This window comes from Brassica napus, chromosome C2 (genome assembly GCF_020379485.1).
Source record: "Brassica napus cultivar Da-Ae chromosome C2, Da-Ae, whole genome shotgun sequence".
Taxonomy (NCBI): Eukaryota; Viridiplantae; Streptophyta; class Magnoliopsida; order Brassicales; family Brassicaceae; genus Brassica; species Brassica napus.
The window spans coordinates 19,514,085-19,526,298 of NC_063445.1; the positions used below are offsets into that span (position 1 = coordinate 19,514,085).

Genomic DNA, 12,214 nt, shown 5'->3' on the forward strand with positions numbered 1-12,214 from the left:
ATCATTCTAAATTAAACTATAAACCATATTGAATAAATAAATATTTTAGTTTCAAAATTTACTTTGAATAATTGTTTTTGATAAAAGTTTTGAACTAACATTGATAATTTTTTTTAATTATCAATTACTAAAATTATTAATCCCACAATGAAAATTTTGTTATCAGTAATTTAAATTTTTTGCTATTAAAAATACACATGATAAAAAAAACATATGAGTAGAAAGCATCATTTAATAAAAATAGGCATTAATATTAAAAATATACTATGTATGTTAATATCATTTAAATTTAATTACATATCCTATCAAAAATTTTTTTTAAAAATGCTTGGATTAATAAAATTGATTTATACGTTCGCACCAATTTAATTATATATGTAATAGTTATTGACTTTTAATTATTCAATATATATTTATTATTTCATAATATGTAAGAACATATAATACATACAATAATTTACATATATAATGTTTATTCCGCGCAAGACGCAGATCTTAATCTAGTAATAAAATTATTCTCGGATATATGCCAACGATAGCAATTATTGTCGGTTATAAAGTTACATTTTCTAATACAGAGCTCTTTTTTCCTACATATATTTATTTGCGCTTGTTCTTCAAAGTACGGAAAGTTTTACTGAAGTAACTTGCGTAATTGCAACTTACTTGTGATCTTGCTGTGCCACCTATCCTAAACTTCGAAAACTGCTAAAACCTAGAGAGAAAATTCGATCGAGAATTTATTAAGCGTGTGAAAAATAATTGAAAAAAGATTTGTATCTATCTATATTTTGAAAAATAAATCTTACTTTCCATAAGAAGATTTTCTAAATAAGAGCATACGCAGTAGAGGATTTCTCCACAAGTTTCTTAAGAATAAAATGAGAGATTTTTGACTCACGTACCATTTTCTCATCATCTAATTGTTTTTTATTGTTATTATGTATTTTGAAAAACTCAAAAGAGTTTTTTAGCATTGCGCAAGCTCTCATATATTAGTGACCTGCAAGGTGATGTGTGATATGGAAAGCTATACTATTTACATGTGTCATGTGTGGTAAAGAAAACGTTTAGTTTAATTCAGTTTGTTCCAGAGCTATACTATTACATGTAGGGGTGGGCATAAAATCCATACCCGAACCGACTTGAAAAATAGGGTATCCGATCCGATCGGATCCTGCCTAAATATCTGAATGGGACCATTTTTGAAAAATCCGAAAAACCAAAACCGAACCCAACCCGTACCGAAAACCGAATGAGTATCCGAACATATCCAAACATATAAATATATATATATAAAATATTATTTAAAATTATATTTATAATAGCATTAATACCTAAAATTTAAAATATAAATCATATATATTAGTTATTTTAGGTATTTATAGATAAAAATAGATATTTTGGATAAAAATACTCAAATAACATTATGTATATGGTTACTTTCAAACAAAAAATAACCAATTCGAGCTATATAAATTGAGTATTTTTGGGTTTTTAAGTTATTTTAGATAAGTTTGAGTAATTTGGATATAAAATACCCGAATCGAATCGAGTAGTTTGGTTACTTCGGATAAAATCCGAACCCACCCGGATCCGGGAGGATCCGACTCGAACCCGACCCGGTTTTTTTTAACACCCGAATGAGGCCCTATTTTTCAAAATCCGAAAAAACGATACCCGAATGGATAGTATCCATAACCGAAGGGGTATCCGAACGTCCATGCATAATTACAAGTGTGATGTGGTACTCTTAGATCCTAAGTGCATACCCAACGGTTACAACTCTATTTTAAGTATTTTTGACACAATTTATTATTATTTTAATATAATTTGTTATAAAAAATTAAAATTTAAAAACAACAGTAAAGTGAGATGAGAGATAGACACATGGAAAATAAGTTTAGGACCGGTTGCTAAAAGTTGGATGCAGAGATATCCAATCTCTTTCTCTCACTTACTTTTTCATTTTATATATTCCATCCATTTCATAATAGATGATTTTTTGAAGAGTTATTAATGTTTCAAAATACATGATGTTTGATATTTTTTAATTAGTTTAAAGTTCATTGAAAACTGTGTGACCAATAATGTTTTATAATATTTTTGATGATTGGCTGGATTAGATTTATTTTATATCTTTAGTGTTATTTTTTAGGAAAATGTGTATGTCTTAATTCTTGTGTCTTCGTCCAAAACATCAACAGAAAGAATATTACCTCTGTTGGAGGTGCTCTAAGAGTCAAGTGTCTAAATAGATATATATTTCCTATGTTTCGAATTGTATTATGGTTTTGGTTAAAGACACAAGAATTAAGACATGCATTTTTCTATTATTTCCCCCGGTTTTTTGTAATACCCGAATGAGGCCCCATTTTTCAAAATCCGAAAAAACGATACCCGAATGGATATTATCCATAACCGAAGGGGTACCCGAACGTCCATGCCTAATTACATGTGTGATGTGGTACTCTTAGATCCTAAGAGCATACCCAACGGGTACAACTCTATTTTAAGTATTTTTGACACAATTTATTATTATTTTAATATAATTTGTTATAAAAAAAATTAAAATTTAAAAACAACGGTAAAGTGATATGAGAGATAAACACAAGACAAATAAGTTTAGGACCGGTTGCTAAAAGTTGGATGCAGAGATATCCAATCTCTTTCTCTCACTTACTTTTTCATTTTATATATTCCCTCCATTTCATAATAGATGATTTTTTGAAGAGTTATTAATGTTTCAAAATACATGATGTTTGATATTTTTTAATTAGTTTAAAGTTCATTGAAAACTGTGTGACCAATAATGTTTTATAATATTTTTGATGATTGGCTGGATTAGATTTATTTTATATCTTTAGTGTTATTTTTTAGGAAAATGTGTATGTCTTAATTCTTGTGCCTTCGTCCAAAACATCAACAGAAGGAATATTATCTCTATTGGAGGTGCTCTAAGAGTCAAGTGTCTAAATAGATATATATTTCCTCTGTTTCCAATTGTATTATGGTTTTGGTTAAAGACACAAGAATTAAGACATGCATTTTTCTATTATTTCCCCCGGTTTTTTGTAATACCCGAATGAGGCCCCATTTTTCAAAATCCGAAAAAACGATACCCGAATGGATATTATCCATAACCGAATGGGTACCCGAACGTCCTTGTCTAATTACATGTGTGATGTGGTACTCTTAGATCCTAAGAGCATACCCAACGGTTACAACTCTATTTTAAGTATTTTTGACACAATTTATTATTATTTTAATATAATTTGTTATAAAAAATTAAAATTTAAAAACAACAGTAAAGTGAGATGAGGGATTGACACATGGCAAATAAGTTTAGGAACGGTTGCTAAAAGTTGGATGGAGAGATATCCAATCTGTTTCTCTCACTTACTTTTTCATTTTATATATTGTCTCCATTTCATAATAGATGATTTTTTGAAGAGTTATTAATGTTTCAAAATACATGATGTTTGATACTCCCTCCGTTTCATATTGTAAGTAGTTTTAGGGAATTTTTTTTGTTTCAAAATATAAGTAGTTTTCGTATATCTAGGTAACTTTTACATTTATTGAATACAGTGTAACCAATCAAATTAAATAGACTTATTTTTTATTGGTTAAATTATATCTAACCTATTTATTATAAAATATTTTTTAAAAACATAATAATTTTCTTAATCTTCGCGCTTTTAGCCAAAACTACTTATATTATGAAACGGATGGAGTATTTTTTAATTAATTTAAAGTTCATTGAAAACTGTGTGACCAATAATATTTTATAATATTTTTAATGATTGGCTGAATTAGATTTATTTTATATCTTTAGTATTATTTTTTAGGAAAATGAGTATGTCTTAATTCTTGTGTCTTCGTCCAAAACATCCAGAGAAGAAATATTACCTCTGTTGGAGTTGCTCTACGAGTCAAATGTCTAAATAGATATATGTTTCATCTGTTTCGAATTGTATTATGTTTATGGTTAAAGACACGAGAATTAAGATATGCATTTTTCTATTATTGCCGCCCCTTCCCCCCCCCCCACCTCTCTTATCATTGCATTGATTTGCTTCCATTACACCAGTTCATTGTTCCACCGCCTCAATAAATAGTTTTTTACTGTAAGTAGCTTTCACCAAAAAAAAAAGTATTGTAAGTTGCGTACATATTCAGTATTCCATAAACGTTAGTATTACAAATCTATGTGTTTTGAGTGAGAATGAAACCTTGTTTTTTCTTCTCGGTCGGCAAACCTAAAAACATGTTTATTGTAGATCTCTTAGCGTAATATAAGATACGGTCTTTTAACTAAAAAAGCTAAAAGATGTCTCTTAAATAAAAAATATAAGAGCATGTTTATTGTAGATCTCTTAGCTTTTAACTTTTTTAGTTAAAACCTAAGAGACTGTATCTTATATTACGCTGAGAGACCTAACCTAAGAGACCTACAATAAACATGTTCTAAGAGACGTCTTTTAGTTTTTTTAATTAAAAGGTAAGAAATCGTATCTTATATTACGATAAGAGACTCAATCTAAAAGACCTGCAATAAACATGTTCTAATACCTTATAGATAGTTAAATAGAGATAAGAGGGGAGGGGCTTAGAGTCAAAATGTTGAGTCACGGGAATAGGTAAGAGAGGCACAATGCACATGGCTAAAAGAAAAGACCCAAGCAAATGAGAACAACACTATCCTCACTCACTCTGTATGTCCCCATCTACAATTTTGTAACATTCGTTGGTTAGATCATGTATATCCTTCGACATTCTAACAAAGTAATGCATTCATTATCAATTTTTTATTTTTGTGTCCTACCAAAAAACTGTTGATATCGTCCTGTCTTTTTGTTTGTAGCGTGGTCTTGCTACCACGGGGTTGGCTTCTTTTTTTAGGTGGTCGACGAATTGACTTCTTTTTAATAAACAAATTTCAAATAATTATGGATTCAAGTAGCCTTGTTTTTTACTTAAGACATGTTTTTGAGAGTTAAATACTTGAGACATGTTTCTAACCGATAAGATTACACAAACATAAAATGGTAGCATAAATTAGTAGACATGTTGAATCGTGAATTCTGTTGATGAACATGATAGGTACACCTTCATTAACGTATTTTTTTTTTCAATTAAAATCGATCTATTTAGGAGTATTTAATTAAAGTTGGATCAAATGACTGGAATTGTGATAAATTGAAAATTTTGCATGCTAAATTCTTACAAACACTAACATGCAATTAACGATGACACAATCACTTACTAGCGATGAAATGTAAGTTCTCTTTGTATGCGTGTCATAACGTACAAATCAACGTAATGTTGTCGTAAAGGTCGAGACGTTCAGAAATCAACGTTAGTTCGACGTAACCTTACCTTCCATTTTTTCATCGTAACTAAATAGTAAATATTCGTTATTACTTAGTAATGTTTCATAATTGCATGGTTTTTGAATACACCATAAAACGACGATGAATTAACATTGATAATTGGTGTTAATTGGTCATAACCATTACGACGAATTAAGTCCGTCGAAGTTAACTCTTTTAATATTGGTTGCGACCAGATATTTCGAAATCTCGATAAACGATTATCCGTATTCTGCGGGATATTTCGAAATCTCGATAAACGATTATCCGTATTCGACGAATTGTTTCATTGTAATCTCGATATTGGTTGCTTGTTTTAGTTTCGTGCAGTTCCAAACTAGTATGTTCTTTTAATTATTCGTAGAGTATTAAACTATGCTCAGTTACGTTTTTAGAATTTTTATAAGAATGCTTGTCTCGTCCTTTCTTTGTTTTATGGAACTTTTAAATTGCGATCACTTCTACCAAGAAAGAAGAAAGAATATGAACAAGGAAAACGACATACATAAAGAGGTCCATAGAATTTAATGCGTCACATTTACTCCACCCATATGAATGTCTATTGAGTTTTATAAGATTTGAATTAAATTATATTATAACTAGGGTCGGCCAGCCCTACGGACGGGATATACTTTACTTGTGATCTATGTTATTATTTTTTATATAATTTTTTAATTTGTGTTTTAGGTTCACATTTACAAAAGGTGCGTATGAGATATACTATTTTATTAATTTAAGTTATGGTTAGTTAATTTGTAAATAATTTTTGTTTGACTTTTTGCTTCTATGATATTACCATGATTGGGTTATTATATTGAATTTTTTTTTTATTAAAGTATTTAAAAAATCACATTTAGTTAATGTTAGTGATTTATTATATATTAACATCTAAATAATATATTTGTTATATCTCAATTTTAGTGTTTGGCCCTTTTAAAGTAGGAAGCTTGAGTCCGTGAACTGATCATTATATTTTGTCTTTTAAATGTTGTTTGAGTTAATATGACAATTCTTTTTGGTTTTCGTATGTGGCCCTACAAAATTAATAGTGAGTTTTTAGTGGTGGTATGATGGGTAGACGATTTTGAACCTTTTTGGAATATTTTTAGTATTGTAAGTATTAACTCGGAGGTTAAATTAACATGAAATTTTTAACTTTATTTAGAAAACCACTTGAGTTCAAAATTAATATGCAATTTAAGCTACATCCCTAAGTTTCATATTTTTTCAGTGATTTATAAGAAATATTTAACAGCCCTACTTGGAAGCTCACATAAAGATTGGCGGAGACCGTTTGTTCTCTTATTCTTAATGCGTGATGATTGTATAAGGACTCAAAGATAACAAGAACTAATCTCTTCTTATTAATCTCTTGTGGAAACTCACTCAAAACCACAAGCTCATAAAATCTCACACACAATCTCATCTCACAACAACGCCTTTATATAAGGCTTATAGATTTCCTAATCCTAATTGGAAACACTTGTATTTAGATAACTCTTAAATACACTTTGATCCTTATCTCTTAGGATCCCAAACTACTTAGGATTAGGATAGCTTAATCTTCAAGCTTTCTTCAAGCTTACTTCAACAGTTTCCCCTTTAAGCTTGAACTCCATGTCTTTCAAATCTTGAACTCCTATTAGATCTCTCATCTCTTTATACTTGATTCTTCCCAATGCCTTGGTTAGAATGTGCCTTTTGTTCACTTCCGGGTACATGCTCAACTTCTAGTAACTCTTTCTCAACGCACTCTCTGATGAAATGATACCTTGAATGTATATGTTTGCTACGCCCATGAAACACCAGATTTTTTTAGAGTGCAATGGCCGAACGATTATCTATTCGAATGGTGGTTCTGTTGAATAGAACTCCAGTGATCTCTCCAAGAAGGTCTTGTAACCATATAGCTAGTCTCGCTGCCTCTGTTGCCGCCATGAATTCAGCCTCACATGATGATAGTGCCACTGTCTCTTGTTTCTGAGAACACCAGGTAATAGGACTAGAACCGAGGTAAAATATATGCCCTGTTACACTCCTTCCATCATCAAGATCGGTAATGTAAGAGTTGTCACTGTATCCAACCAACTTCATCGCATTAGAACTTGATCTTTCAAATTGAAGGCCCAACGTAGTAGTACCGTTTAGATATCGGAGGCACTGTTTCATTGCCACTCCATGTGACTCCTTCGGCTTTGCCATATACCTGCTTAGCACTCCTATACAATATGACAAGTCAGGCCTAGTATGAAGGAGATAACGAAAGCATCCGACAATCTTTCTGTAGTTAGTTGCATCGACATCATTCTCTTCCTCGGACTTGGCCAGCTTGAGTCCCATCTCCATTGGCGTCTAAACCGAATTACAAAGCTTCATCCCGGCTTCTTCCAATATCTTCAGAGCGTATCTGTTCTGACACAACGTGATCCCATCAGCGTGTTGATTCACTTCGATCCCTAGATAATAAGTGAGCCTCCCTAGATCACTCATCTCAAACTTCATTGCCATCTCAATCTTAAACTCCTCAATCTGCTTTAGGTTTGTTCCTGTGACAAGCAAGTCATCCACATAGACGGCAACAATAAGAAGCTGTCCATTTTCTGCTCTTCGATACACAGAAGGTTCTTTCAAGCATCTCTCGAACTTTAGACTCAACAAGATCTTGTTTAGCTTGTAGTTCCAAGCTCTAGGTGCTTGCTTGAGACCGTACAACGCTATCTTCAACTTATATACTTTTCCTTCGCTTCCATTGACTTCAAAACCCTCTGGTTGCGTGACATATACGGTTTCCTTCAACCCTCCATGTAAAAACGCGGTTTTGACGTCGAGATGGTGAATCTCCCATCCATGAGAAGCCGCAAGATTGATCAATAGCCGTATGGTTTCGATTCTGGCCACCGGAGCGAAGACTTCTTCATAGTTTATCCCTTGTTGTTGAACATATCCCTTTGCGACCAAACGAGCTTTGTGTTTATGGATACTACCGTCTACGTTTCTCTTAACTTTAAACACCCATTTTAAACCTATTGGCTTTACTCCCTGCGGTAGATCAACCAGGCTCCAACAATCAAGTTTAGTGATCGATCTTATCTCATCTTCACAGGCAAGTATCCATTCTTTAAGCTTTTTTGCCTCATCAAAGAAGCTTGGCTCATCATTTAAGGTTAGTAGAAGTTTTTCCCCTTCATACTCTGCAATCAAAACATAGTCATCTAAGTACTTTGGTCTTGAGCTCTGTCTCTCAGAGCGTCTCATCATAGGACCGTAGGGATCTTGTACCATCTCTGATTCATCTTCACTAGCCGAACTCTCTTCCTCTTCGACCTCCTCTTTCACGATAGGATCTATCATCTTAGACTTACTCTGCTCTGTTTCAATACCATGGTTCCCAAACGTTCCTAGAGTAAAGGTGAAATTCCCAACTTGGTTCTTCTCTGTGTCAACATGCCTCCAGTTCCAGCCTTTAGTTTCATCAAACACGACATCTCGGCTGACAACTATCTTTTTAGTTTGAGGATCAAGCAATCGGTAAGCCTTCGATCCTGGCTCTGTGCCAAGATGAACCAACAAGCGTGACCTGTCATCAAGTTTCTTTAGCAGCTTCGACTCAATCTTTGCTTAACAGATACACCCAAACACGCGTAGATGAGCAACATTCGGTTTCTTCCCACGAAAGGCTTCATAAGGAGTAAGATCCTTTAGTGCTCTAGTAGCTATACGGTTCAGTAGGTAGGTAGAGTGCTTGATTCCTTCTCCCCATAAGTAGTTTGGAACAGACATATGCTTCAAGCAGCTCCTTGTCATTTCCATCATCGTCTTATTGCATCTTTCGACAACACCATTCTGTTGAGGGCTATAGGGAGCTGTAAAATGTCTTCTGATTCCTGACTCTTCGCAATACTTATTGAACTCTATGGACACAAACTCTCCTCCTCTGTCCGTTCTAAGAGCTTGTATTCGTTCTTTCGTTTCTTGTTCTACCCGTTCCTTGAAGACTTTAAACTTCCCAAGTGCATCGCTCTTTTCTTTGAGTAGTATAGTCCACATATACCTTGAGTGATCGTCAATCAAAATGAAGATGTGCCTGTTTCCAGCACTCGTAGTTGGTGTTATGGGACCACATAAGTTGCCATGTATGAGCTCAAGCACCTTCTCAGCTCTATACGTTGTAGCTTGCGGGAAAGGTTGTCTTGCTTGCTTGCCAAGCAAACAGAACTACATACGTTATTCTCAATTTTGATTTGAGGAACGCCAATAACGAGCCCTCGTTGAACCATTGACCGCATTGATTCCAAGTTTATATGTCCTAGCCGTGAGTGCCACCTTGTGGACTCGCTTGTTTCAGTTGTTAGTAGGCTCATCGTCTCCTTGATTTTCATTTGTACCTTGTATAGTCTATTCTTTGACCTAGCGGCCTTAACAATCAGCTTCCCGTCACGATCATGCATGATGAGATACTCATCTTTCAACCTTATGTCGCACCCCGACTCTGTAGCCTGTCCTAATGAGATGATATTACTCTTTAGATCAGGTATATAGTAGACATCTAAGATCTTCCTTGTCTCTCCGTTACGGTCCAAGAACTCAATGGACCCCTTTCCCTTGATGTCAATACGTGAGTCGTCGCCAAACCTGACTTTTCCTGTGACTGTATCATCAATGAAAGAGAAGTATCGCTTATCACCACTCATGTGATTGCTAGCCCCGTTGTCAAGGTACCAGATGTTGTCTTCTTCGTTGCCCGCTTCATACTTACTTGGAACCACCTTTTCTTCATTCAAATATACGATCTGATGAAGCATAAGTTCATCAGCTTCTTGGGTCTCGTCTTTCTCGGTCTCATGTGCCTCCTAGAGCTTCAACTTCAGATCAGGACAGTCTGTTACGTAATGACCCAGCTTGTCACAACGATAACATCTGACGCGTGATGCATCACGAGGTGCAAAATATCGTCCTCGACCTCGACCTCTGTTCTGATATCTACCTCCACGGCCTCTGTACCTGTTGTCTCCATTATAGCCGCCGCGAGATGACTGTGACTCGTTGTTTGCGTACATTAACTTGCCTTGATCACCTTGATCTTCTTCTTCCTCCGCAACACGTTCTTCATATGCTTTAAGACTGTGACTGTGACTCATTGTCCTCAAACGTAGTTGTTTTGAGATCCAGAACCTGCTCTAATGCAGCCACAACATGAATATACTTCTTTCGGGGAAGACACTTCAGAAACTTCTTAACCATCTTAGGTTCTTCAATCTCTTCACCCAAACTAGCAGACTTTGATGATATCTCAGATAGTTTTCCAACAAATTCATCTATTGTCTCGGTGTCTTTCATCTTGAGACGATCAAATTTCGCCATTAGTGTCTGCAATCGAGCTTCCTTAACTCTCTCCGCTCCAACGTATCTCGCCCTGATTGCGTCCCATACTTTCTTTGCCGTGTCAAGCTCGCCGACCTGTAAGTTAAGCGTCTCAGGTATTGATTGAAACAATAGGGCCATAGCCATGTCGTGTCTCTCGTCGCCCTCGGCTTCTGTTTCCACAATGTCCCAGACCTTGTGTACCCTGAGTAGAATTCTCATTCTCATGGCCCATACGGTATAGCTTGTAGCACTTAGTATAGGACATTTGATGGAGGATGATCCCCCTTCCTTCGTTGGTTTCGTTGTTGCCACGGTAAGGTCACTCATATTGAAACCTTCGCTCTCATACCACAATAATGTGTGATGATTGTATAAGGACTCAAAGATAACAAGAACTAATCTCTTCTTATTAATCTCTTGTGGAAACTCACTCAAAACCACAAGCTCATAAAATCTCACACACAATCTCATCTCACAACAACGCCTTTATATAAGGCTTATAGATTTCCTAATCCTAATTGGAAACACTTGTATTTAGATAACTCTTAAATACACTTTGATCCTTATCTCTTAGGATCCCAAACTACTTAGGATTAGGATAGCTTAATCTTCAAGCTTTCTTCAAGCTTACTTCAACAATTCTTAAATGGCAACAACCTGTTTAGGACCACATAAACTCATAAGTTTGGCGCTAATAGTTTTTTTTTGTTTGGAACACAAAAAAAATAGTTTACTTACTAAAGTTGTGTTTAAAAAAAAATAATGTTTGTGTTTTATTGGAAGAGGTAAGAAAAAAGTAAGAGACATAAACTATCGCACTTGCACGTGAAAGCCTGGTGCTATTTGAATTAAAACCCAAGTGGCATGTTTTTGTTATTTTCTCTTATTTTTAGGGTTTTAAGGATTTACTAAAAGTTAAATGAGTACTGATGTTTTTCAAGACAAATTAATGGATCAAAATTAAGTTTTTTTTTGTCACGAAGATTTTCAAAACATTTACAGACAGTATACAGTATATAGATTAAATGAAAATGCATTATTTAATTTGTTTTCCGTAATAAATAGAGAACTTAATAGGAAACTATTGTTCGATTCAGTAAAAAAAAACTATTGTTCAAAAGAAATAATGTTTATTAATAAAAGAAATTGCAAATTACAAAACTGGCATTTACTACTTTGTATTTATATTTCTTTGAATCGAGCTTTGATTTAACATTACTAAATAACTCTATTCAATAAAGTTAACAAAAATATATGATCGGACAGTCGTAAAGAAGCTATCTACTCTATTTTTTTAATATATATTTTCGTCACCATCATCTTAAAAGAAAGGCCTTGAGAAAAATCAAATGCGTCTTTATCTCTTCAGTTTTTTTTATTTATTTGATAGCTGGTATTCAATTAAAATAAAGAAGTGTAAAATATTACATCCCCAATGGGGCAGATTCGATTGAGGCTTCAAATAAAAATCCTAG

The 12,214-nt window shown here is 34.0% G+C and overlaps 1 protein-coding gene across 1 annotated transcript; it reads right to left on the reverse strand.

Moving 5' to 3' along the window:
- Positions 1-7,190: 7,190 nt before the first annotated feature.
- Positions 7,191-7,721, reverse strand: LOC125582229 (secreted RxLR effector protein 161-like). Its single transcript, XM_048748814.1, has one exon. It carries the CDS (start codon positions 7,719-7,721, stop codon positions 7,191-7,193), a length of 531 nt encoding a protein of 176 aa, XP_048604771.1.
- Between the last annotated feature and the right edge of the window lie 4,493 nt (positions 7,722-12,214).